This window comes from Maniola hyperantus, chromosome 27 (genome assembly GCF_902806685.2).
Source record: "Maniola hyperantus chromosome 27, iAphHyp1.2, whole genome shotgun sequence".
In the NCBI taxonomy this organism is placed as follows: Eukaryota; Metazoa; Arthropoda; class Insecta; order Lepidoptera; family Nymphalidae; genus Maniola; species Maniola hyperantus.
In genome coordinates, this window is record NC_048562.1 from 2,606,651 (window position 1) to 2,631,400 (window position 24,750).

At 38.2% G+C, this 24,750-nt stretch overlaps 1 protein-coding gene across 17 annotated transcripts in view; it reads right to left on the bottom strand.

Moving 5' to 3' along the window:
- Hr3 (Hormone receptor 3) overlaps positions 1–24,750 on the bottom strand; it is a 167,775-nt gene that overhangs the window by 18,879 nt on the left and 124,146 nt on the right. For all 17 annotated transcript variants that reach the window (XM_069507914.1, XM_034982585.2, XM_069507913.1 and 14 more), the window contains 2 exons: positions 6,485–6,598; positions 5,111–5,224 (listed from right to left, as the gene is read on the bottom strand). In XM_069507914.1, the coding sequence (XP_069364015.1) occupies positions 5,111–5,224; positions 6,485–6,598 (228 nt within the window). The remainder of the gene's footprint in view (positions 1–5,110; positions 5,225–6,484; positions 6,599–24,750) is intronic.

The following is a 24,750-nucleotide window of genomic DNA, read 5'->3' on the forward strand; positions in this document are numbered from 1 at the left end:
CTTTTATTACTTTTGGTATTATAATAAACGTTAAAAGAGCATTGAACTACGACCAACCTACGAAAAGGCTTTGTCTAAAACAGCTAGGCACTATAATGCTTTAGAAATAAGCAGGTACAACTACCTACCCATTCAATCATTTTAATACCTACGTAGGAACGAGTGTGACACACCTAGATAAAAACTGTTTTAACTCAAAAAACCCTTTTCAGAAAGATTTAGATGGAATTGTATAGCTTTGAATAGGTATGCCTAGTGATTTATAGTACCTTGTTGGTGTTATATAAAGCGTAGTTACTATAGTTTTTCCGTAAGTACAAATAATAATCGAAGCAGGAATCAGCAACTGAAGTTATAGGTATCTAAAGACAAGGTTTTTGAGTTGAAACAGTTTTGATCATAGATCAATTTGGTTGGTTTGTTGGTTTGTCCTTCAATCACGTCGCAACGTACGTCGTCTATCACTTACCACCAGGTGAGATTACAGTCAAGGGCTAACATGTATCTGCATTTAAAAAAGACCTATACTATACTATGCACTCTCTCTGTCACTTATGACCTATGTGACGTTTTGTCGGTCTCAACGACAGAGAATGCTCTACAAATCCGCTATCTCCTTCTAAAGGCCGATGTACATTATTTTCTGCCGCGTACTGTGTCCCTACAATAAGTCCCCTGATTAAAATAGGATAGAGCGTTTAAAGGATTTTGAAAAAAACGTCATCTTCAAAAAAAATTAATCCACGCGAACGAAGTAGCGGGAACAAGCAACTAGTTATATAACACCTAATCATCATGATTACTTAAGTTTTTAGAGTATAAATAAAAACACATAATCGCTTGATATAGTGCTCAGACACTCCTCAACACGAGACCAGTGACGCATTGCGTCATACTCACTAGTGATGGGACTGTAGTGACAGACAAAATATATCGACAGTTTTCTCACTTTTTTATTTCAGTGATTTTTAAAAAAATAGACTAGCATTGGCCCCGATTCTCTAGTCTCTCTCTAAACTAAATTTAGAGTATCTGCATCCTTTTCTTTTTACTAATGCTAAAAAAGGAACGGAACATGACTTTCACTTTTAAAGACTCTAAATTTTAGTGCACAATACAAATTTAAACAGTAGGTTCGCGAGTGCGTGCTAAAATCACGGGTTTTACCATCTAAAAATTAAATTTAGAAATGTCAAACTGCTTTTTTTATTACAATAGTAAGAAGAGGGTGCGAATACTCTAAAATTAGGTTGTGCTTAGAATCGGTGCCAATTGACGACCACCATGGCGCAGTGATGAGCGCTGTAGTCACTATAATAATGTATCATGTCTTCAGTACCCTTATTATAAATGCGAAAGTGTGTTTGTTTGTTGGCTTGTCCTTCAATCACGTCGCAACGGTGCAACGGTTTGACGTGATTTTTTGCATGGGTATAGATAAAGACCCACAGAGTGATATAGGCTACTTTTTATCCCGGAAAATCAAAGAATTCCCACGGGAATTTCAAAAACCTAAATCCACGCGAACGAAGTCGCGGGCATCAGCTAGTATCTCTACATAGTATAAAATAAAGTCGCTTCCCGCTGTCTGTATGTATAAACGCGTAGATCTTTTAAACCACGCAACGGATTTTAATGCGGTATAATTTCACCAACAGACAGAGTGATTCAAGACGAAGGTTTATAGCTATAGTTTAATTCTCAAAAAATTAGAGATCCCTAGAGAAATTGAAATAATGTGAATTAGGTCGAAAAAAATTCCTCTCATTTGAGTTTCCTAGGCAATAACACCTCAATGACACCACATTAGTATCTACATTGCACCCATGCGAAGCCGGGGCGGGTCGCTAGTATTATTATAAAATCGAACCTTGGACTGTTGTTAACAACTTACAAAGCTATAGAGTTTCAAAGTGCATTTTATTATTTTAATTAAGTACGAAACAATCCAATTACTATAATTACATTTCAGAGTTGTTCATAAATTGTAGAGTGGTACTTATCGACATAAAAATGTGGAATGAAAGAGTTAAAAAGTAGGATAGTTCAGCATGTTTTGTATTTTTATTTTATATTAGATGATACCATTTCAGATTTCAGTTTTTAAAAATCCTGTGGGAACTCTTTGATTTTCCGGGATAAAAAGTAGCATATGTCCTTTCCTGGGATGCAAGCTCTATCTGTAGTAAATTTCGTCAAAATCGGTTGAATGGATAGGCCGTGAAAGGCTAGCAGACAGACACACTTTCGCATTTCTAATATGTATTAGTATGGATTTTAACTAGCTTATGCCCGTGACTTCGTCCGCGTGGACTACAAAAACATTTCAAACCCCTATTTTACCCCCTTGGAGTTTGGATTTTAAAAAATCTGTCAGTTAGTCACCTTTTCCTTTTATACTATACTAGCTTATGCTCGCGACTTTTCGAAGGGCGAAATTTCAAAACCCAATTTCACCCTTTAGGGGTTGAATACCATACCATACAGTTGAATACCATACCATAACAGCTATCTGCATGCCAAACAGCCCCATCCGTCCAGTAGTTTGAGCTGAGCGTTGATAGATCAGTCAGTCAGTCACCTTTTCCTTTTATATATTTAGACGTAGGTGAATCTAATTCTAGTGTCTTTGTTTCCTTTGTCATGTATGTAAAATGTTAATAATTTTCTTCAATATAGGTAAAGTCACATTAAATTCTATAATTTTTGATTATATTTTAGAAGTGAAAACTTTAGGTGCATTGGGTGATTTTGTGAGGGAAACTTCAATATCGCATCACTGACATGCTATTATGTTAATAGTGCTTGGAGTGCCATAGATGTAAAACGCAAACTAATTTTAAAAGTTTTAATCACTACCCATATTATAATTGCGATGGTGTGTTTGTTTGTTGGTTTGTCCTTCAATCACGCCACAACGGAGCAACGGATCAACGTGATTTTTTGGATGAGTATAGTCGAAGACCTGGAGAGTGACATAGGCTACTTTTTATACCGGAAAATCAAATAATCCCCACGGGATTAAAAATAACTGAATCCACGCGGACGAAGTTAGTTAATAATAATATATTATGATTTTATTTTTAATACAATTCATTTGAAAACCCAAAAAAAAACACCGCTATTTAATATACTAGATAGTTTAAAATTTTCACTTCAGGGCCTACATAAAAAATTAAGGGAAAGAAAAATTAAGATTTTCGATCGATATTCACTACGGCGCCATCCCTATGTATTGTGCAACGATGCAGGCGTGAAGCGGAACGCGCGTGTGTATGTACGTTTTTGTGTTCCACGTAACACTGCAAGTAGATCACTATTGCGAAACAGAAGCGAATTTAATTAGCCGGCTCCGAAAATGAAGCTTATCATTATAAGTGTAGAAGAATCCGGATTTACTCATGCTTTACTCAGGTAGGTAAGTCCGACTAGTTTCGAACCCATCCGGGGTCCTTTTTAGGGTTCCGTACCTCAAAAGGAAAAATGGAACATCACTTAGTGTTATGTCTGTCGGTATGTCGAGAACCGCGGGCATAATTAATAAGCTAATCTAAATATTATAATAGGAAAAGGTGACTGACTGACTGATCTATCAACGCACAGCTCAAACTACTAGACGGATCGGGCTGAAAATTGGCATGCAGATAGCTATTATGACGTAGGTAATGTAGGCATCCGCTAAGAAATGATTTTTCAAAATTCAACCCCTAAAGGGGTAAAATAAGGGTTTGAAATTTATATAAAAGTCTGTCAGATTTGAAGTTAGAATCGTGAAATTGTGTATTTACACTAGTGGTATAAACATTGAAAACGTGTATCATGGTTTTAGAAAAATTTAGCCCCTAAGTAGAAAAATAAGGGGTATGAAATTTGTGTAGTCCACGAGGACGAAGACGCGGGCTTAAGCTAGTCTATCTATGAAAACGAGCAAAAAAGTCACGTTTGTTACCTTATTAAATATTTATTTTATTCTGTTTTTAACCGACTTCTCAATTCTCGGAGGTTCGGAGGTTCTCAATTCGTCGGAATCTTTTTTTTTTTTATGTATGTTCCCCGATTACTCGAAGACGCCTGGACCGATTTTGAAAATTCTTTTTTTGTTTGAAAGGGTATACTTCAAAGTTGGTCCCATTTAAATTTGGTGAAGATCTGATGAACATCTTCGAAGATAGATACTGGAACTCCTCAACGGATAAGAGTAAATTGCTCGCGATCAGTGTAATAGCTTAGTAAACAGTAGATTTTTAACCAGTCATAGCATAATTCCATGGGGCCACTAAAAATTGTGAAATAAATTTTTTTTTACAAAAAAAATAAAAACCGACTTCGATACACAAACACTAAAAATTGAAAAATAATTTAATTTATTACCGAATATATTATGTACACGTTATACGTTATACGAATATATTATGTAGAATATGTTTTTATTTTTTTTTGTAAAAATTTTTTTTAGTATTTGTTCTTATAGCAGAAATACATCGTCTGTAAAAATTCGCAAAATCTCTTTCTACACACAGTACCTAACCCATGTTTAAAGCAAAAAAAAAATACTATTTAACAAACTATACTGTCTTACCACGTGGCACAAGGAAGTGAGCGCGGTGTGAATGACCTGTTATCAGCACTGATAACAGTGTTGTTCCTACAATCGGCCGATACCGCTGTTGCGACGTGGAAACGGTGTGGTACTTTACATGCATATGAAATTAGTTTGCAATGAGTTTAGATTATACTATACAGTATACAGGATGTAACCAAAACGCTAGCAAAAACGAAGACAGCTGATAGTACTGAGCGAAAGGCCTATATTTTGTAAAAGTTCACGATATATTGTAAATAAAACAATCTGACTGACGGTAGAGGTCAATAAACATTGCGTAAGTAGGCCACTCGGAGTCAATGCCGCGTCGTGAATCACGCGGCAATTTTGCAATCTGTGAAATAGTTTACCTCTATAGTACCTACTTGCCATCACGGCTTATGCCTAACACTGGCAGTTGACCACTGAAACCATGTGTTGACGCGGTCCACCACGCAGGCCTTGTTCCTCGGGCACTGGTAGTTGACCACTGAAACCATGTGCTGTGTTATAAGTAGGGGTACTCACCATCACGGCTCATGCCTAGCTTCAAGCACTTCTGCAGCCGACAGTACTGGCAGCGGTTCCGGTTGACGCGGTCCACCACGCAGGCCTTGTTCCTCGGGCACTGGTAGTTGACCACTGAAACCATGTGCTGTGTTAATAATTACGCTTTAGTTACATTGGTCTTTTACCAATATCTTTTTTGGAATATCTTTATATTCCAATGTTGGCAGAAGGGCCAGACAATGCAGTTTAAAATCCAGGGAAAAGGACCAAAGAGTAAAAGTATGTCAAAACATCGAAAATCAATACAACTAGTTATGAAACTACTAGGTCATATAATAAATGCGAAAGTGAGCATTTTCCGATTTTGGCGAAATTGGTGCAGAGATGGCTTGCATCCCAGAGACAGACATAGACTACTTTTTATCCCGAATAATTAAAGAGCTCCCGTGGAATATTCAAAAATTTAAATAGACGTCATCTACTTAATCCTAATCCTAATCAGTACCCTTATTATTTAATGCGAAAGTGTGTTTGTTTGTTGGTTTATTGGTTTGTTGGTTTGTCCTTCAATCACGTCGCAATGGTGCAACGGATTGACGTGATTTTTTGCATGGGTATAGATAAAGACATAGGCCGGAAAATCAAAGAGTTCCCACGGGATTTTCAAAAACCTAATTCCACGCGGACGAAGTCGCGGGCATCAGCTTGTATAAAAATAAGCGAGATAGATAATTGAAGCCGAGCTGTGCTCTGCAAGCGGCGAAAGAACCCTTTGCAGCCCTCGCAGGTGATGACTCCGTAGTAGAGCCCCGAGGACTTGTCCCCGCAAACCGACAGACAGACAGACAACAAAGTGATCCTATAAGGGTTCCGTTTTTCCTTTTGAGGAACCCTAAAAACTGCCATACCCCTTCCGCGTTAGCCCGCTTCCATCTTAGACTGCATCGTCACTTAACCACCAGGTGAGATTGCTGTCATGGGCTAACTTTAAAAGCCTCAATAGCTCAACCGGTAAAGGAATGGACTGAAAACCGAAAGGTCGACGGTTCAAACCCCGCCCGTTGCACTATTGTCGTACCTACTCCTAGCACAAGCCTGACGCTTATTTGGAGAGGAAAGGGGAATATTAGTCGTTTCACATGGCTAATATTCTTTTAAAAAAAAAAAAAAAAACTTGTATCTGAATAAAAAAAGCAAGATTTTTTTTTATTTATACACTAACGCTTGGCTGCAATCAGACCTGGATGGCAAGTGATGATGCAGCCTAAGATGGAGCGCGCTTGCCTAGAAGATGCCTATTCACTCTTGTCTTGAAGGTACCCATATTATAATTCGGTGGGAAAACTGATGCTGGAAGGCTGTGATGGTGGAAGATAGACAATTGAAGCCGACCTGTGCTCTGCGAGCGGCGGAAGAACCCCTTGCAGCCCTCGCAGGTGATGACTCCGTAGTGGACCCCCGAGGACTTGTCCCCGCAGACCTTGCATGGTATTATCTCGATTTGTGCTGCAACAATACAAAAACACACATTAAAATCTTGTCCAAATAAGTATTTGGCGTGTTTCGTGAATCGAATCAGTACCCTTACTATATCAGTACCGTAACTATAAATGCGAAAGTGTGTTTGTCTGCTGGTTTGTTGGTTTATTAGTTTGTTGGTTTGTTGGTTTGTCCTTCAATCACGTCGCAACGGTGCAACGGATTGACGTGATTTTTTGCATGGGTATAGATCACATCACACACACAAAAAAAATGAATTTGTGGTCATGAACTATAAATTAGTATTTTCAATTTTCGAAGTAAGATAACTACATCAAGTGGGGTATCATTATGAAAGGGCTTCACCTGTACATTCTAAAACAGATTTTAAATTATTTTTATGAAATAAAATACGACTGTAGTACGGAACCCTCCTAGCGCGAGCCTGACTCGCACTTGGCCGGTTTTTTTAGTATTTGTTCTTATAACGCCAATAGGTATAACCTAACTATCACGGTTTATGAGAACCAACAAAAACGCGAAGAACATTAATAAACCAAGTCAAAAGTCAAAGTCAAAGTCAAATGATTTATTCAAAATAGGTAATAAATTACTCTATTGATGGTCTGGTATGGTGTTAGATTTGTAAGATATAGTGGTGATAATTATTACCCAAACTTAAAACTAAAGCTACGAGGGTTCCAAACGCGCCCAGGTCTGAGAAGAGCCCACAACAAACTCAGCAATTGTAAGCAAAATGCAAACCAAACTTAGCCATTTAAAGTGCATACTAATTCAGTATTATAATTTATAATTAAGGTAGCTACCCAAACATATTTTAGTATCGAAACAAAGTGCTCCATTGTTATCGATTTCAACATCGATAACAATTAGTATCGATTACAAAATCGATTTGAATTACAAATGAAAATAGAGAGGGTAACGATACCTACTTAAAGTTCGTAGTAGCGTAGAATCGTTGCTATTAATAACCTAAGTTAATAACATTCGAAACCTAGTACAATGGTTATTTTAATGATACAGTACTGCACGGCTAGCATGGGCCGAAGATAAAAATTATATCCCCCGATTTTATCCACTGCACAGGAGATATCATTAACTTCTCCACCCCTCAGAGCACGGCAACAGGGGAGAGGAGAAGTTTATCCCCGTTTGACATTTCACGGGGACTCGGGGGACTATTTATCCACCGTCTATAGCATGGGGCCAAATAAAAGAAGATAAACTGTCCTTTTTTGACATTTGAGAGGGATAATTTTATCCTCGAGATTTGAGGTGGGTATAATGCTCATAGAACTTTAACTCAATTATTAAAAGATCAAAAAACATGTCTCGCGCTTTTTTTATTAGTTTGAAATAGAGAATTTAGAACGAAAATAACATGAGCACGTAATTAGTGATGGAAGTAATCCCTTTGAATTTCCCGACGCTGAGTTCCGACACTTGTTTCGGATGGACAAATATTATGTGCTGTACTTGTGCGAGCAGCTTAATGAAGCACTAAAGCCGATTAATTCGATGGATGGATTCATAAAAGTAAGTACCTAAGTACTTACCTATTACCTAAAACCATCTTGTGCAAACGAATAGGTACCTACTTAGGTAGGTAGTAGGTACCTACAAATAGGTCCTACATGCGGCTATTATCTATTTATTCTACGTCCTCACATCTATAAGACTCTTGGCAGATGGTAGTTACCAGTGAGATACAAGTCAAGGTCATGGGATGACTATTGCCCGCGACTTCATCTGTGTGGATTTAGGTTTTGAAAATCCTGTGAGAACTATTTGATTTTCCAGAATAAAAAGTAGCCGGTGTCCATCCTCGGGATGTAAGCTAACTCTGTAGGTACTAAATTTCATCTAAATCGGTTAGACTGTTGGGCTGTGAAAAGCTAGCAGACAGACAGGCAGACACACTTTCGCATTTATAATATTAGTATGGATTATTGGAAATATAAAATAACACAATGACTCATTATAATAAAATCATTTATTTGAACAAAATAGGCAGGAGTCTAATTTAACAAAACAATTCTTAAATTAAAATACACACCTATATCATAGTTAAATACATAATGATACACAAACACAATAAGACTTTACAAATTATAATGGTTCATCATAAGTGTTTTGTAAGAGTAAATATGTTAGCCTATTATACTTTATAGACCATTTCAGTATATCCTCTTACTCTTAATTTATTATTATTGAAAATCATTAATGTATAAATTGTATGTTTCAGAATTCCAATGGAACAACCAAAGGACAGACTAGAAAATGTAACAAATAAAGAAATCTCACATATCTATGGATCAAACCAGACTGCTAACTGTTGCCCGACAATAAAAGGGAAAAAGGGATGGAATAATAAATACATATTTGCATTAAATATATTTCTTTAAGTACCTATTACCTAAAACCACCTTGTGCAAACCCATCCTTATATCTACTACTACTACTAGGGTTCTGTAGGGTACCAATGGGACCCTATTACAGTCTCAGCTCTCCATCTGTCTGTCTCCTGAAACGTAACAGGTTAAAGTTGAAATTTTGTACTTATTTCTATTGCTGCTATAACAAAAAATAAGTTTCTTCAAAAAATAATTTTGCTTTAAGTACTCTTTCTGTGTGATTGAGTAACAAACACAAACTCTTAGGCATAATATTAGGAATACCAATTAAAACAATGCTTATTTGAATGTACACAAATCTCTGATGTTAACTTAACAGATCTAAAAGTAGTGCTATTATCCTTAAGAAAAGGAAGTAACAAGTTTAATGTTCAATCAAACCACACTGCCATAGAATAACTTCCTATATTCATAACTATTTACAAATTACAAAAATGTACATATCCTCTACTTACTTTTTATTTATTTATTGGCATTTATAGGAAAACTACTCGGGGCTATTGGTTTTATAAAGTACCCACTGTGTACAAAGTGGGTTAAACGACAGTCTCACCATAGTCCACCACCGACACTTCAAAGATTTCCTGCCATAAGATAAAAAACATTGGCTTGACATGCTTATAAAGAAATTAGGTTAGTTTAATAGCTCAAACCGTACCAGCTTAACCAATTTTAAGTGATATTGAACTCTTCTCAGTGCAGTGTGCTAAACTGTTAGTTTTATCATCATCTCAAACAATAATGAAAATATTTTATGTTGATAAGATGTGTACCTAACTTACCTATTCCAATAGGTAGGTACCTAAAGTTATTTTGAGTTTGTTATACAAGACACACATTTAATAGAACTAAATTAATACACGCATCTCTCTGGCTGGCCCATTATGGAGTCTTCAGGTCCAAATCCTGTTGAGCATTTATGCCCAACAGTGATAATTAATATTGAACACTTATGTGCTCATATATGTGACCGACGGCACTATTGAGACATTTCCCGGTGGTCCTACATCCCGAGCTGCCTCATCATACTTGTCAGTCAGTGGCCAGTGCCCTTCTTCAAGTACATATTTCCATGTCTGCAAATAAAACAACAATTTATGCATTTCTTTGTCGCTAACAATATCAATATATTATCACTTCAATTTTGTGTACTGACTAACACAAATTGTCTTTGTGATACTTACTGTGATAGCTAGGAATTTCAACTATTCGATTATTTTTTAATTTGGATAATTCAAAAGTGGAGTTAGGTTAGGTAAACACAAACAATAACAATACCACAGATTAATAGGGATACTACGTATAACAATACTTACGTGCATAATCTTCTGTGAATGTTTTTTAAACTATTTTACGGCTCCGGCTTCTAGCTCTTTTAAAATAAAAAGCAGCCACAGACGAGTTACGAGTAACGAAAACGAGCAAAATCAAAAGCACAGATAAAAAATAATAACACTTTGACATTAACCGAGGACTAGTCTTTCCCCGCCTTATCACCGGGGATAATTATATCCAACCCTGTGCCCATGCTCGGAGAGTGGAAATAACTATCGGAGGGGATAAAATTTTTATCCTTTCCTCGGGGAGAAAATTTCCCGGCCCATGCTAGGCCTGCTGTGACTGACTGACTGACAGATAATGCAAGTCGTAAACTGGAGGATCTATACCTACTTGGAAACGCAAAATTTTAAGAGGAAAAGCTGACTGACTGACTGATCTATCAACACACAGCTGGACGGATCGGGCTAAAATTTTTCATGCAGATAGACGACATCCGATATTGGAACTCCTCAACGGATAAGAGTACAGTGAATATAGAATTTTCAAAAATCCTTTCTTATCGTACCTTCGTAGATATTCATCAGATCTTTACGAAATTCACATGGGACTACCTGGGAAGTCCCTTTACACTTACCCTTTCCCCTTTACCAGTTTACCCTTTCAAACAAAAAGGAATTTTTCTAATCGGTCCAAGCGTCGATGAGTAATCGGGGAGCATCCAATACTAATATTATAAATGCGAAAGTGTGTCTGTCTGTCTGTCCGTCTGTCTGTCTGTCTGTCTGCTAGCTTCCGTTCAACCGATTTTGACGAAATTTGGTATAGAGATAGCTTGCATCCTGGGGAAGGACATAGGCTACTTTTTATCCCGGAAAATATAAGAGTTCCAACAGGTTTTTTAAAAACCTAAATCCACGCGGACGAAGTCGCGGGCATCATCTAGTACATAATAAATTAAAGATCCCGACGAATTGGGAACCTCCTCCTTTTTTGAAGACAGTTAAAAAATCTAATTGTGTAGGAATGTATAAGATAAAGAACCTAAAATACCTACGATTTGATTCACAAATTATACATTAAATCCCCCCAAAAACATTTCATGTAAATTTGGTTGCCAAGACTCACAAGTTCATGATGCTTTCACTGTTAAAAAGTTATGAGATCTAATAAGTTTGCTGAGGACACCTTATTCTGAAAATTTCAGCTTTCTAGCGTCATCCAGACCGAAGCTATGACTGCTCGAAAATACGACGAAACGCTTCGAGAAAAGGTACGTAGTGGTAGTGGTACAACCAAAAGATTCTTTTGTCAAAAACTCAACTCATAACGAAAAATTTAACAAATAAAACACCCAAAACTTTAAAAAAAAAACGATCACAATAAAATGTGTACGATAAAGAGCCTAAAAATACGATTCGAAATTCAAAAAATTCATACTAACGCCATTTTTGGTTAGAGTTCGTCGACCCAAGAGGCAAGGTCGGAGCGCGGGCATCGACTCCTCTTTACATGTGTGGGTACCGAGCGTGTCTCTTTACATGGAATTTTATACTTTATAACTAAGGATTAGAGTTGAAATTTGTTTGTTCGGTACAGCCAGATGGTACGGTGATCCCGTCGTATACAGCGGTAGCGGAATCCATCTTTGGTAGTATACGGGATACAAGATGGACGTTTTTTTTTAATTTACTACGTATGTATTGCGTAATTTTTAACAGATGTTAATATTGTAAGGTTGACTAGTTATTTCCTGTGACTTTACGCGCAATTTAATGTTGATAAAAGAGCGTGGATCCTATCTGGTTCTAGGTGCTTACATTCGACTATCCGTAAGATTCAAGATTAGTTTGAGCTGTGCGTTGACAGATCAGTTAGTCAGTCAGTCAGTCACCTGTTTCTTTTATATATTTAGATTTTGAATAAACCATTTGACTTTGACTTTTCAAAGGTATGTGCGAATGAAGGAAAATATCGTGAGGAAACCTACAAATGTCTGAGAATGCTGTGTGAAGTCAACCAATCCGCGCTTGGCCAGCGTGGTGCACTATGGACTATTCTCATTCTGAGAGGAGATTCGTGCTCAGTAGTTGGCCGGCGATAGGTTGAGACTTCAGATGGCGATGATGGTGATGAAAACCTATTCATTGAAATCAGATTAAGTGTCCAATTTTCCACTGTGTCTCATCTAAAATACGTATTATATAAGTGAAGGATAACTTAGTGGTTTTAATTATGATACGATTTTAATCGATTATACGATTATTTATTTTGATGCGTTTATCGATTTACTAATTAATCGATGACACGTGTAAGGAGCTACCTACAAAGTAATAAACTAGAATAAGAGAACATCAATATGGATTTGGAAATATTCTTCAAGTATGTATCAGTTTATCCGCTAGAAATATTATTTAAATTTTAGAAATATTTTTCGAGTTTCACTTTTGCATTTTTTAGCCTAGTGAAGCTGTGATAGCCTATAGTGGTTAGGACGTCCGCCTTCTAATCGGAGGTCGGGGGTTCTATCCCGGGCACGCACCTCTAACTTTTCGGGGTTATGTGCGTTTTAAGTAATTAAATGTCACTTGCTTTAACGGTGAAGGAAAACATCGTGAGGAAACCTGCATGTCTGAGAGTTCTCCATAAAGTTCTCAAAGGTGTGTTAAGTCTACCAATCCGCACATGGCCAGCGTGGTAGACTATGGCCAAAACCCTTATCACTCTGAGAGGAGACCCGTGTTGGGTTGATCATGATGACGATGATGACTTTTGCATTAGTTAACACTTGCTCTATTATCTAAAATAGACGATTTGAACCAACCAACAAAAATTACAGACCCACCCATAAAAAACTTTAAAAATGATAGACTTACAAACTTTCGTCCTCCATTTACCCCCTTTTGGGTGGAATTTCGAAAAATCCTCTCTTAATGGATACCTTCTCTTTACAAAGAACACACCCTCCAAATTTTATGTCTCTAAGACCAGTGGTTTAGGTTGTGCGTTGATATATAAGTCAGTCAGTCAGGACTTTGAATTTTATATAAAGACTATAGCTGCCCTGGCGAACTTCGTTCCGCCGAACAGTCGATTCAATTTTTTAATTTTTTCTCTCCGTAAGAACCATCCTCGTACTTCAAGGAATATTATAAAAAAAGAATTAGCGAAATCGGTTCAGCTGTTCTCGAGATTTGCGATGACCAACACATTTAGTGATTCATTTTTATATTATCTATACTAATCTATACTATTATATAGAGAGGTAATGTCGTTAAGTTTGTTTGTAGGGGGTAATCTTTGGAACTACATAACCGATTTTAAAAATTATTTCACCGGTAGAAAGCTACATTATTCCTGAGTGACATAGGCTATATTATATACACGCGGGCGAAGCCGCGGGGATCAGCTAGTAGATTATATAGATTTAGAATTCTGTGTATATTGCCCAACATTTAACAGTTTCCTCTATGCTCTATACCCGCCATTCCTTACGGTAACAAAGGCCCTTTTGTTTTAAATCCGTGAATGGCAAATAATAGATATACCTACATAAAAACGCAAATTTAATTTGTCACGCCTTTCTAATTAACATTGTTATTTGTTTTGAAACTAGCAGCTTCCTCTTTTAACTGTGTCGGTTAGATTTTGACAGATAGTTCAAAATTGGCGATTTGACCTGGTTTCTGTTAATTTTATCGAATATCTTTTCAAATCTATTTAGGTTCAAAAAATCTTCTAAATATATAAAAGTCACCTTGACTGACTGACTGACTGATCTATCAATGCACAGCTCAAACTACTGGTCGGATCGGGCTGAAATTTGGCATGCAGATAGCTAATTTGTCGTAGGCGTCCGCTAAGAAACGATTTTTGAAAATTCAATCCCTAAGGGGGTGAAATAGGGATTTGAAATTGGTATAGTCCACGCGAAGTCGCGAGCATAAGCTAGTTACTCGATAATACTTAATGTCCCTACTTGATTGTATAAGGGGCGAAATTTTCAATCAAATTCCGTACTAATATTATAAATGCAAAAATGTGTCTGTCTGTGTGTCTGTTACCTTTTCAGCGCCTTACCGATTGAATTAGAAATTCCACTCCTATGGGGGTAAACAAGGTATAAAAATTTGCATTAAAGTCCCTCATTTATCAAGTTATCTATGAAAATTGGTATTGGGGGCTTTCGGGGAAAAAAAGTGAAAAGTGAAGATACCTGCTGTTCGACTTGTGGACGATCCCAAACTAACCGCCTCGTTGGAAAGCCTGGAGCACCGCAGAGACGTTAGCTCTCTATGCGTGTTCTATCGCCTGTATAATGGGGAGTGCTCTGAAGAGCTTTTTGACCTCATTCCACCCTCTTTTTTCTACAACCGCACCGCGCGCCACCGTAAGGAATTTCACCCTCACCATCTGGGTGTCTGGTGCACTTCGACCGTCCGCTGCGCCAGATCCTTCTTTCCACGCACGTGCAAACTGTGGAACCAACTCCCATCGGCGGTGTTCCCACTAGATTATAACATGGGGTTATTCAAGGGGCGGACCAACAAATTCCTAAAAGGCCGGCAACGCATCGGCGGCTCCTCTGGTGCTGCAAATGTTCATGGGCGGCGGTAATCACTTAACATCAGGTGACCCGCCTGCTCGCTTGCTCGCTATATCTATTTAAAAAAAAAAAAACCTAAGTGTTTCAGGATTTTGGAAATTTTCAAAAACTATACTTGAGCGAAGCCGGAGTGGGACAGCTAGTCTTCTGTGTATATAAAATTCAAAGTCCTGACTGACTGACTGACTGACTTATATCAACGCACAGCCTAAACCGCTGGTCCTAGATATATGAAATTTGGAGGGTGTTTTCTTTGTAAAGAATAGGTAATACCAAGAAAGGATTTTTCGAAACTCCACCCCCAAGTGGGTTAAATGGGGGTTTGAAATTTATGTAGTCCGCGCGGACGAAGTCGCGAGCATAAGCTAGTTAGTAATATAAGCGTCTTCGTTAATACGTATAGGCTTGGTAATTGTTATCTATATATTACCGTGGTTTTTTTTATTTTATTTTTATTTAGACAAAACGAAAAGTGAACAATTTACACCACACTTTTAGACCAAAGCACTAGATAAAAAGCCGAGACTGGTGTTGGGAGTTTGCAGCCCAAATAGACGGTAGTCTGACAAAGTTCGTCGACCTCATTCATACTATATTATATTATATTTATACTATACTATATATATTCATACATTACTAAAACTATATTACATATATTTGGTTTGGTATAGCCTATAGGTCACACTTTCTTCTAAGACCTAGCTTACCTAGCTAGTCTTTGAAATTCGCTAAGCTATTACTCTGCAATACCTGACACCATGGAAATATAAAATCCTAATACCTATAGATCTTAGTAGACATTGATATGGACAATCCTAATCAGAAAGAGAGGCAAGATATGCACCCGGTCAGCTGATCGTGACGTCACAGGTCAGCGACCCCGCCCGAAGTCGTAGCACGTTCGGTGACGTCACCGGGGTTGGAATTCGGGCGGTGCTTACGGTTCCAATTTTAAATTATGCAACAGATAATTCCAAGTTAATATGTCAATGACAGTGTGGGCACCTATTTTTTTATGGGCGAAGCGAAGGTTAAAATTTATTCAGCCTATTGGTTTTCTTTTTTCAAATGTTGTAGAGAGGAGAAGCTAAGAAAGGTTTTGACAACCCCGCTAGCGCAGTAGGTCTCATAAGCGAAAGGTTCCGGGTTCGATTCCTGGTAGGGACAATTGGAAAATTTAACATTTCTAAATTGTCTAACTAAACATTTTTACGGACATCAACAAACCACAGACACAAATATTAGTTTCAAGAACATGTCTACGAAATTTCATCGAGTTTGATTGGAAAGAAAAAGAAAAGAAAAACCGTTTGTTTTTGAAAGTTATGCCGTAGGTATAAAGCCGTGGTAGCCTAGTGGTTATAGGACGTCCACCTTCCAATCGGAGGTCGGGGGTTTGATCCCGGGCACGCACTTTTCGGAGTTAGGTATGTGCGTTTTAAGTAATTAAATATCACTTGCTTTAACGGTGAAGGAAAACATCGTGAGGAATTCTGCATGCCTGAGAGTTCTCCATAATGTTCTCAAAGGTGTTTGAAGTCTGCTAGTCCGCATTTGGCCAGTGTGGAGGCCCTTCTCACTCTAACAGAAGACCCGTGCTCTGTACCTGTATTGAGCCAGCGATGGGTTGATCATGATGATGATCATGGTGATGACATTATGCTTCGCCGGGGTTCATAGGCACCGCACGCCACTGCTCCATACTAATATTATAAATGCTAAAGTGCGTCTGTCTGTCTACCTGTCTGTCTTGTAGCTTTTCACGGCCCAATAGTTTGGCCAATTTTGATGAAATTGGGTACAGTAGAGCTTATACATCCCGGGGACGGACATAGGCTATTTTTATCCCGGAAAAGCAAAGAGTTCCCACGGGATCCTTAATATTAATACATGATATATCCTTCACAAAAGTTAGCATACATACATAATAAATTTCATTCACGAAATCTTTCACATAATATGTGTCAGACAACCCCTATTTCACCCCCTTAGGGGTTGAATTTTCAAAAATCCTTTCTTAGCGGATGCCTACGTTATAATAGCTATCTGTGTGCCAAATTTCAGCCCGATCCGTCCAGTAGTTTATTGAGCTGTGCGTTGATAGATCAGTCAGTCATCTTTTCCTTTTATATATTTAGACTAGCTTATGCTCGCGACTTCGTCCGCGTGGACTACACAAATTTCAAATCCCTATTTCACCCCCTAGGGGTTGAATTTTAAAAAATCCTATCTTAGCGGATGCCTACGTCATAATAGCTATCTGCATGCCAAATTTCAGCCCGATCCGTCCAGTAGTTTGAGCTGTGCGTTGATAGATCAGTCAGTCAGTCAGTCAGTCACCTTTTCTTTTTATATATTTAGATAATAACGTAATAATGCGTAATCAATATAAACACAGATAAAATACCTACTTTGCTCCTTATCAATACAATACACACCCACATGCCTACGTCACAGGTCACTGACCTTAGGCCAAATCCGAGCGACGAATTTGAATTTTAATCTAACGGACTTGTATTTAGTAATGTTTTGATGCGAAATTGAACTTTATTGTTGTGATAATAGGAGCTAGGTAGTCTAACTGGTATGGGATTTGCTAGGGTTGCCAATTTTTTTGGCTAAACAAAGCCGAGTCCAGTATAATAACATCTTCAGAATAATGTTGGGACTGCCTCGGTACTGTAGCGCGTCCGGTATGTTTGCGGATAACTGTGTAGACGGCTCCTTCGCAAATCGCAATCATACGGAAAAGGATCGCCTCAATGAAAAGTAGGTTGGAGAGAAGTACTAACATTATCCTGAAGGTGATAGCAGACCTCTAAGCCTCAATAGCTCAACGGGTAGAGGAGTGGACTGAAAACCGAAAGGTCGACGGTTCAAACCCCGCCCGTTGCACTATTGTCGTACCTACTCCTAGCACAAGCCTGACGCTTAGTTGGAGAGGAAAGGGGAATATTAGTCATTTAACATGGCTAATACTTATTCTTTAAAAAAAAAAAAAATTAACTAACATAAGTTTTTTACTAACTAATACATTATTTTATAATATAGTTACTAACATAGGTTAAGATGGTTACTAACATAATATTGAGGCCTTTGTTGTCTGACAAAATAAAGATTATTTATTTATTTATTTATTATTTAAAGCACCTTTATGAAGGAACTAACATAGCTCAACGGGTTGTTTGATCTCATTCCACCCTCCTTTTTCTACAACCGCACCGCACGCCACCGCAAACAATTTCACCCTCACCACCTGGGTGTCTGGTGCACTTCGATCGCCCGTTGTGCCAGATCCTTTTTTCAACGCACATGCATGTGCATGCAACTGTGGAATCAACTCCCTTCGGCGGTGTTCCCATTAGATTACAACATGGGGCTATTAAAGAGGCGGCCCAACAAATACCTGAAAGGCCGACAACGCATTGGTAGTTCCTCTGGTACTGCAAATGTTCATGGGCGGCGGTAATCACTTAACATCAGGTGGCTCGCCATTTTAAGGGTTCCGTACCTAAAGAGGAAAAACGGAACCCTTATAGGATCACTTTGTTGTCTGTCTGTCTGTCGGTCTGTCAAGAAACCTACAGGGTACTTCCCGTTGACCTAGAATCATGAAATTTGGCAGGTAGGTAGGTCTTATAGCAAACATTGGGGGAAAAATCTGAAAACTGTTTTGTGGTCACATCACACAAAAAAAAATTAAATTGTGGTCATGAACTAATAATTAGTATTTTCAATTTTCGAAGTAAGAACTATATCAAGTGGGGTATCATATAAAAGGTCTTCACCTGTACATTCTAAAACAGATTTTGATTTCTTTTTATGCTTCATAGTTTTTGAATTATCGTGCAAAATGTCGAAAAAATAAGACTGTAGTACGGAACCCTCATTGCGCGAGCCTGACTCGCACTTGGCCGGGTTTTTTAAAAAAGGACGCAGTAAAACATGGTTTCTACTTATAACAGCGCTCTATTGAAAAATTGCGGTTTTGGTATGTATCTTATAAGTATCGAAATATTGGAGAATGATGTCAATTTTTTTTTTTAAATCGTCACCGTAATCGCCTATAAGTCCCGCAAATTGCTAATGCTCGTGGCCATCATTTTAGTGACGTTGAAGTTGTATATTTTTATTTCGGCTGACGTCAAAATGACGTCATTTCGATGTTAATGAGACATGGATCCAGCGCAATAGCAATTTGCGAGACTTTTACCTTTTACACGTATTTTTTAATGACAACCCTGTAACAGTTTCACGGGTGAACGCCCTCGAATGTCCGAACTAAACGTATACCGAGCAACATCAACTTTGTCTATCCAATATTTATTACATAGCTCCTATTCTTATGTAATATAGAAGTCAATTTTCAAAAGCAATTAGTTTTAGATTTGCCAGCAAAGCGGTATCGTCCTTTGGCTTCGAATTTTAAATGAATAGTTCTCGCTTCTCCTCAGAATAGTTTTTAGGCTGCTTTTTAAAGTGTTATGATTGAAAGTTTTTTAAAGATTGTAGAGAAAAAAATACCATTATAGGGATAAGGGGCAGTTTAGTAAATAGCCTCCCCTTTCGTTGTTCGTTCATTGTCGAGTATGTTCACCTTTCGCCCAATTCTAGTATGTTTAGTGTTAGGGTTTACAAACAATTTCTGTGCCAATGCGAAGTGAGTTTTTCCAGTCTAAGCTTGTACTACTTTTTGTAATATTTGTTCACTTCCTCTTTGATTGTTGGCATTTCTAGGTATCTATGGATTTCATCTTTCCGTGTAAACCACGGCGCTCCAGAGTCGAGAGATTGCTCTTAGTTAGTACGATATTCTGAAACCGCTGAAGTATCTCTAGGTTTTTTTTTTTTTAATTTTTTTTAATTTAGATACAAGTTAGCCCTTGACTGCAATCTCACCTGATGGTAAGTGACGATGCAGTCTAAGGTGGGAGCGGGCTAACCTGGAAGGAGTATGGCAGTTTTTATGAAACCCATACACCTTTGGTTTCTACACGGCATCGTACCGGAACGCTAAATCGCTTGGCGGCACGGCTTTGCCGGTAGGGTGGTAACTAGCCACGGCCGAGGCCTCCCACCAGACCAGACCAGAAATTTAGAAATTATAAAATTGCAAATCCCTACCAGGAATCGAACCCGGGACCTCCCTCTAATAAGACCACAGCGCTTACCACTGCGCCAGGGAGGTTGTCAAAGGTTAAAATGCCCGCAACTTTGCGCACGCGGAAAAAGTCACGGGCATCATCTAAATCTTCATAATAATAGAAATAAAAGTAAGTAAAGAAATTACCCATGTTTTTAGGGTTCCGTATCTCAAAATGAAAAACGGAACCCTTTATAGGATCACTTTGTTGTCTCTCTGTCTGTCAAGAAAACCTACAGGGTACTTCCGGTTGACCTAGAATCATGAAATTAGGCAGGTAGTTAGGTATTATAGCAGACATTAGGGGAAAACCTGAAAATCGTGAATTTGTGGTTACATCAATAAAAAAAATTAAAATGTGTTCATGAACAAATAATTACTATTTTCAATTTTCAAAGTAAGATTACTAGGTACCTATATCAAGTGGGGTGTCATACGAAAAGGCTTTACCTGTACATTCTAAAACAGATTCTTATTTATATGTACTGGGTTGGAATTGCTTTACCTACTACCAAAAGAGCAGCAGCAAGTAACTCGGCATGTGTCAATATGTCATAGGCACGGGATGTTCGCGCTCCCGATCGGCCCGTGATATCACTGGGGGCCATGCCCGAAAATCAGCGCTGCAGTCGACCGACTGCAGCAATAAGCTGAGGCAGCGCCCCGTTCGGCCAAGATAGACACTAAGCTAGTTTTAAGAAGTGGGTGCCTGGGTCTTGGGGAACCAGGGAGCATGGACACTGGTCGGCTCCTTGTTTCCCCAGGGACTACGGCACCCTACCTGTTTTTTATTTATTTATTTTTATGCTAAATAGTTTTTCAATCATCGTCCAAAATGTCGAAAAAAATACCTGAGTACGGAACCCTCGGTACGCGAGTCTGACTCGGACTTGGCCGGTTTTTTAAGTATTTTATTGCTGTGTTTTCAACGATTGTGTAGGTATTAAGGTATATTTAGTTTTGGCTACAGATCAGCTGTCGTGGAAGAAAAGATCATTGAACCTGAATTGATGGTGTTTACTGTCTCGATGCCCTCAGTGAAGTACCTACCTAAGTAAAACGTCCCACTAGCAGCATAATCCTCATCATCAGAAGGGTTTGGTCATAGTCTACCACGCTGGCCAAGTGCGGATTAGCACTTTGTGAAAATTATGGAGAACTCTCAGACGTTTTCCTTCACGTTAAAGCAAGTGATACCTACTCAATTGCTCAAAACGCACATCAACTCTGAGTGTAAAAAGTAGCCTATGTCCAAGGCCCCGGAATGCAAGCTAACTCTATAACAAATTTGTATGGACATTTTGTGTGAACTATATGAGTACCATATGGATTATGGAAGACTAGCGACCCGCCCCGGCTTCGCATGGGTGCAACGTAGATACTAATGTGGTGTCATTGAGGTGTATTTGCCTCGGAAACTCTCAAATGAGAGGATTTTTTTCCGACCTAACTTTACTTCAATTTCTCTAGGGATCTCTAATTTTTTGAGAATTAAACTACAGGTAGCTATAAACCTTCCTCTTTAATCACTCTATCTATTGGTGAAAACCGCATTAAAATCCGTTGCGTGGTTTAAAAGATCTACGCGTTCATACATACATACATACAGACGCGGGAAGCGACTTTATTTTATACTATGTAGAGAAGATAAATTACTGTCAAATTGTACAAATTAAAATTAAAACACGACAGCCCAGAAACATGCATAATTTAATTTTTTAAACTGGGGCTTTTTGATGTCGCAACGCGACGCCAGCCAATGATGCGACGAGGCAAGGACGTTCGCTTACTGTCATATCATGAGGTGAACATACGATAATAAACAACCCGATGTATGAAGAAAAGACAATTCATACTATAAGTCCCGCAAATTGCTATTGCGCTGGAACCATGTCTCATTAACATCGAAATGACGTCATTTTGACGTCAGCCGAAATAAAGATATACCATCAGCTCGAAACTTCAGTCTAGTGCTGCCGTCACTAAAATGGCGGCCACGCGCTTTAGCAATTTGCGGGACTTATATCATGTACAAGTTAAAATAATTAAAACATGACAGCCCAGAAACATGCATAATTTAATTTTGGAACACCCATGCTTGATTTAAACTGGGTCTTTTTGATGTCGCAACGCGACGCCAGCCAAATGATGCGACGAGGCAAGGACGTTCGCTTACTGTCGTAACTCGTAACATGAGGTGAACATACGATAATAAACAACCCGATGTATGAAGAAAAGACAATCCAATCGAATCCCGCAAATTGCTAATGCGCGTGGCCGCCATTTTAGTCAGCACCAGACTGAAGTTTCAAGCTGATGTTATATTTTTATTTCGTTTCAGCACGTTTCAGCACCATAGGTTCAAGTTTCATAACTATCGTGAACTGTATGTCTTACAAACGGCAGAGGGTATAGGTAGGTGTGCCGCATGAGTGTTGCAACATACAATAACGACAATGACCCAATATCGTACACAGCGAGTATCGCGATCGAAAATGTACGTAATATGCAGTGACGCGGCTGTGACGTCACGGGGGTAATGAACTTTGCATCATTTTTTATTTCATACCTAAGCACCATATAGTTCTCCTCTAGTAGAATATATCTCTTTAATATAAAAAAGATTCCGACGAATTGAGAACCTCCTCCTTTTTTTGAAGTCGGTTAAAAATGAATCACTAAATGTGTTGCTCATCGCAAATCTCGAGAACAGCTGAACCGATTTCGCTAATTCTTTTTTTATAATATTCCTTGAAGTACGAGGATGGAGGATTCTTACGGAGAGAAATATTTAATTCAACCTCCCCCTCAATTTCTAAACTCCACCCGAGCGAAGCTAGTGTAGAATATACATATTATATCTGCTATATACATATAAAAATGAATCTCTAAATGATGTTAATAGATGGCGCTGTTAGCTTCTGTCTTAGTTCGGGGCGAAATCTAAAAAGTGTAAGGTAAAAAAAAAGAAACGGGCCGAGTTGAGAACCACCTCCTTTTTGGAAGTCGGTTTAAAAAATACAGAGTAGTCGGAGGTCTGCCAGCGAGACATACATTTTTTTAAACTACAAATGCCAGTTATTTTTCGTTTTTTTTTTATTCAGATACAAGTTAGCCCTTGACTGCAATCTCACCTGATGGTAAGTGATGATGCAGTCTAAGATGATAGCGGGCTAACCTGGAAGGGGTATGGCAGTTTTTATTAAACCCATACCCAGTACCAAAAAGAGTGTGTCTGTTTGCCTGTTTCCTACATTATAGAGAGAAATCGCTGTATAAGTAAGTAGGTATACTATTGCTAAACATAAGGCCGTAGTCCGTATAGGTGTAGGTATTTGTGTCAGATTAATTTGGAGCATGCCCCAAATTTGTGACAGACAACTGTGACGTCACGTCACGGGTCGATGACCTGCAGTCAATGGCTTGTTATCAGACTTTTTCGTTACTTCGTTAAATTAACTTTCTTTTGTAAGAGTTGTAATAATATTATGAGAATTTTATCATAAAAATACATAGTAATATTCCTCTTTTGCAAAGTTTAATTTTATTGGGACTTATGTTCCCAACGAGTCACACTCAATAGTCATTGTGTCACAGTGTGACTCGTTAGGAAAACAATTTTGAGGGTTCCATACCTCAAAAGGAAAAACAGAACCCTTATAGGATCACTTTGTTGTCTGTCTGTCTGTCGGTCTGTCAAGAAACCTACAGGGTACTTCCCGTAGATCTAGAATCATGAAATTTGGCAAGTAGGTAGATCTTATAGCTGACATTCGGGGAATAATCTGGAAACCGTGAATTTGTGGTTTCATCACACAAAAAAAAATTAAATTGTGGTCATGAACTAATAATTAGTATTTTCAATTTTCGAAGTAAGATAACTATATCAAGTGGGGTATCATATGAAAGGGATTTACCTGTGTATTCTAAAACAGATTTTTATTTGTTTTTAGGCATAATAGTTTTTGTTTTATCGTGCGAAATGTCGATAAAATACGATTCTAGTACGGATCCCTCAAAGCGCGAGTCTGACTCGCACTTGGCCGACTTTTTTTACCAATGTAATTAGAAAAGGACAGGCAAACTTAATTTAGTTTAAAACTAAGGCTAAGTGCCACTCTTGAGCATAGTGTTTTTTGTAGAGTAGCACAAAAAAAGTCTTTAATTTAAAATTAAATATTAAAAAGCAAAAGTTTAGAGTATCTGCATACTCTACATTTAATTTACAGAAAGACATCAAAATCGATTCCAATAATCTATATATATAAAACATATATATCAACGCACAGCCTAAACCGCTGGTCCTAAAGACATGAAATTTGGAGGGTCTATTCTTTGTAAACATTAGGTATCCACTAAGAAAGGATTTTTCGAAATTCCACCCCTAAGTGGGTTAAATGGGGGATGGAAGTTTGCATGAAAGTCTGTCATTTTTCAAGTTATTTGCATGAAAATTGGTATTTGGGTTTTCGGTCACAAATGAAGAAACACGTGTTTCAGGATTTTCGGAAAATTCGCCCATAAGGGTGGTAAAATAGGGTATGAAAGTTTGTTTGGGAAAGTTTTAATTATTGATATTATTATCTTGAAATTTGGAAAGTAGGTTTTTTCTTGAGGTTAGGTGTCAGCCAAGAAACGACTATGTGAGAAAATCTCCCCCCCCCCCCCCCCCCCCCCCCCCCCCCTTAAAAAAAATGCCATTTGTTTCCTGTAGTCC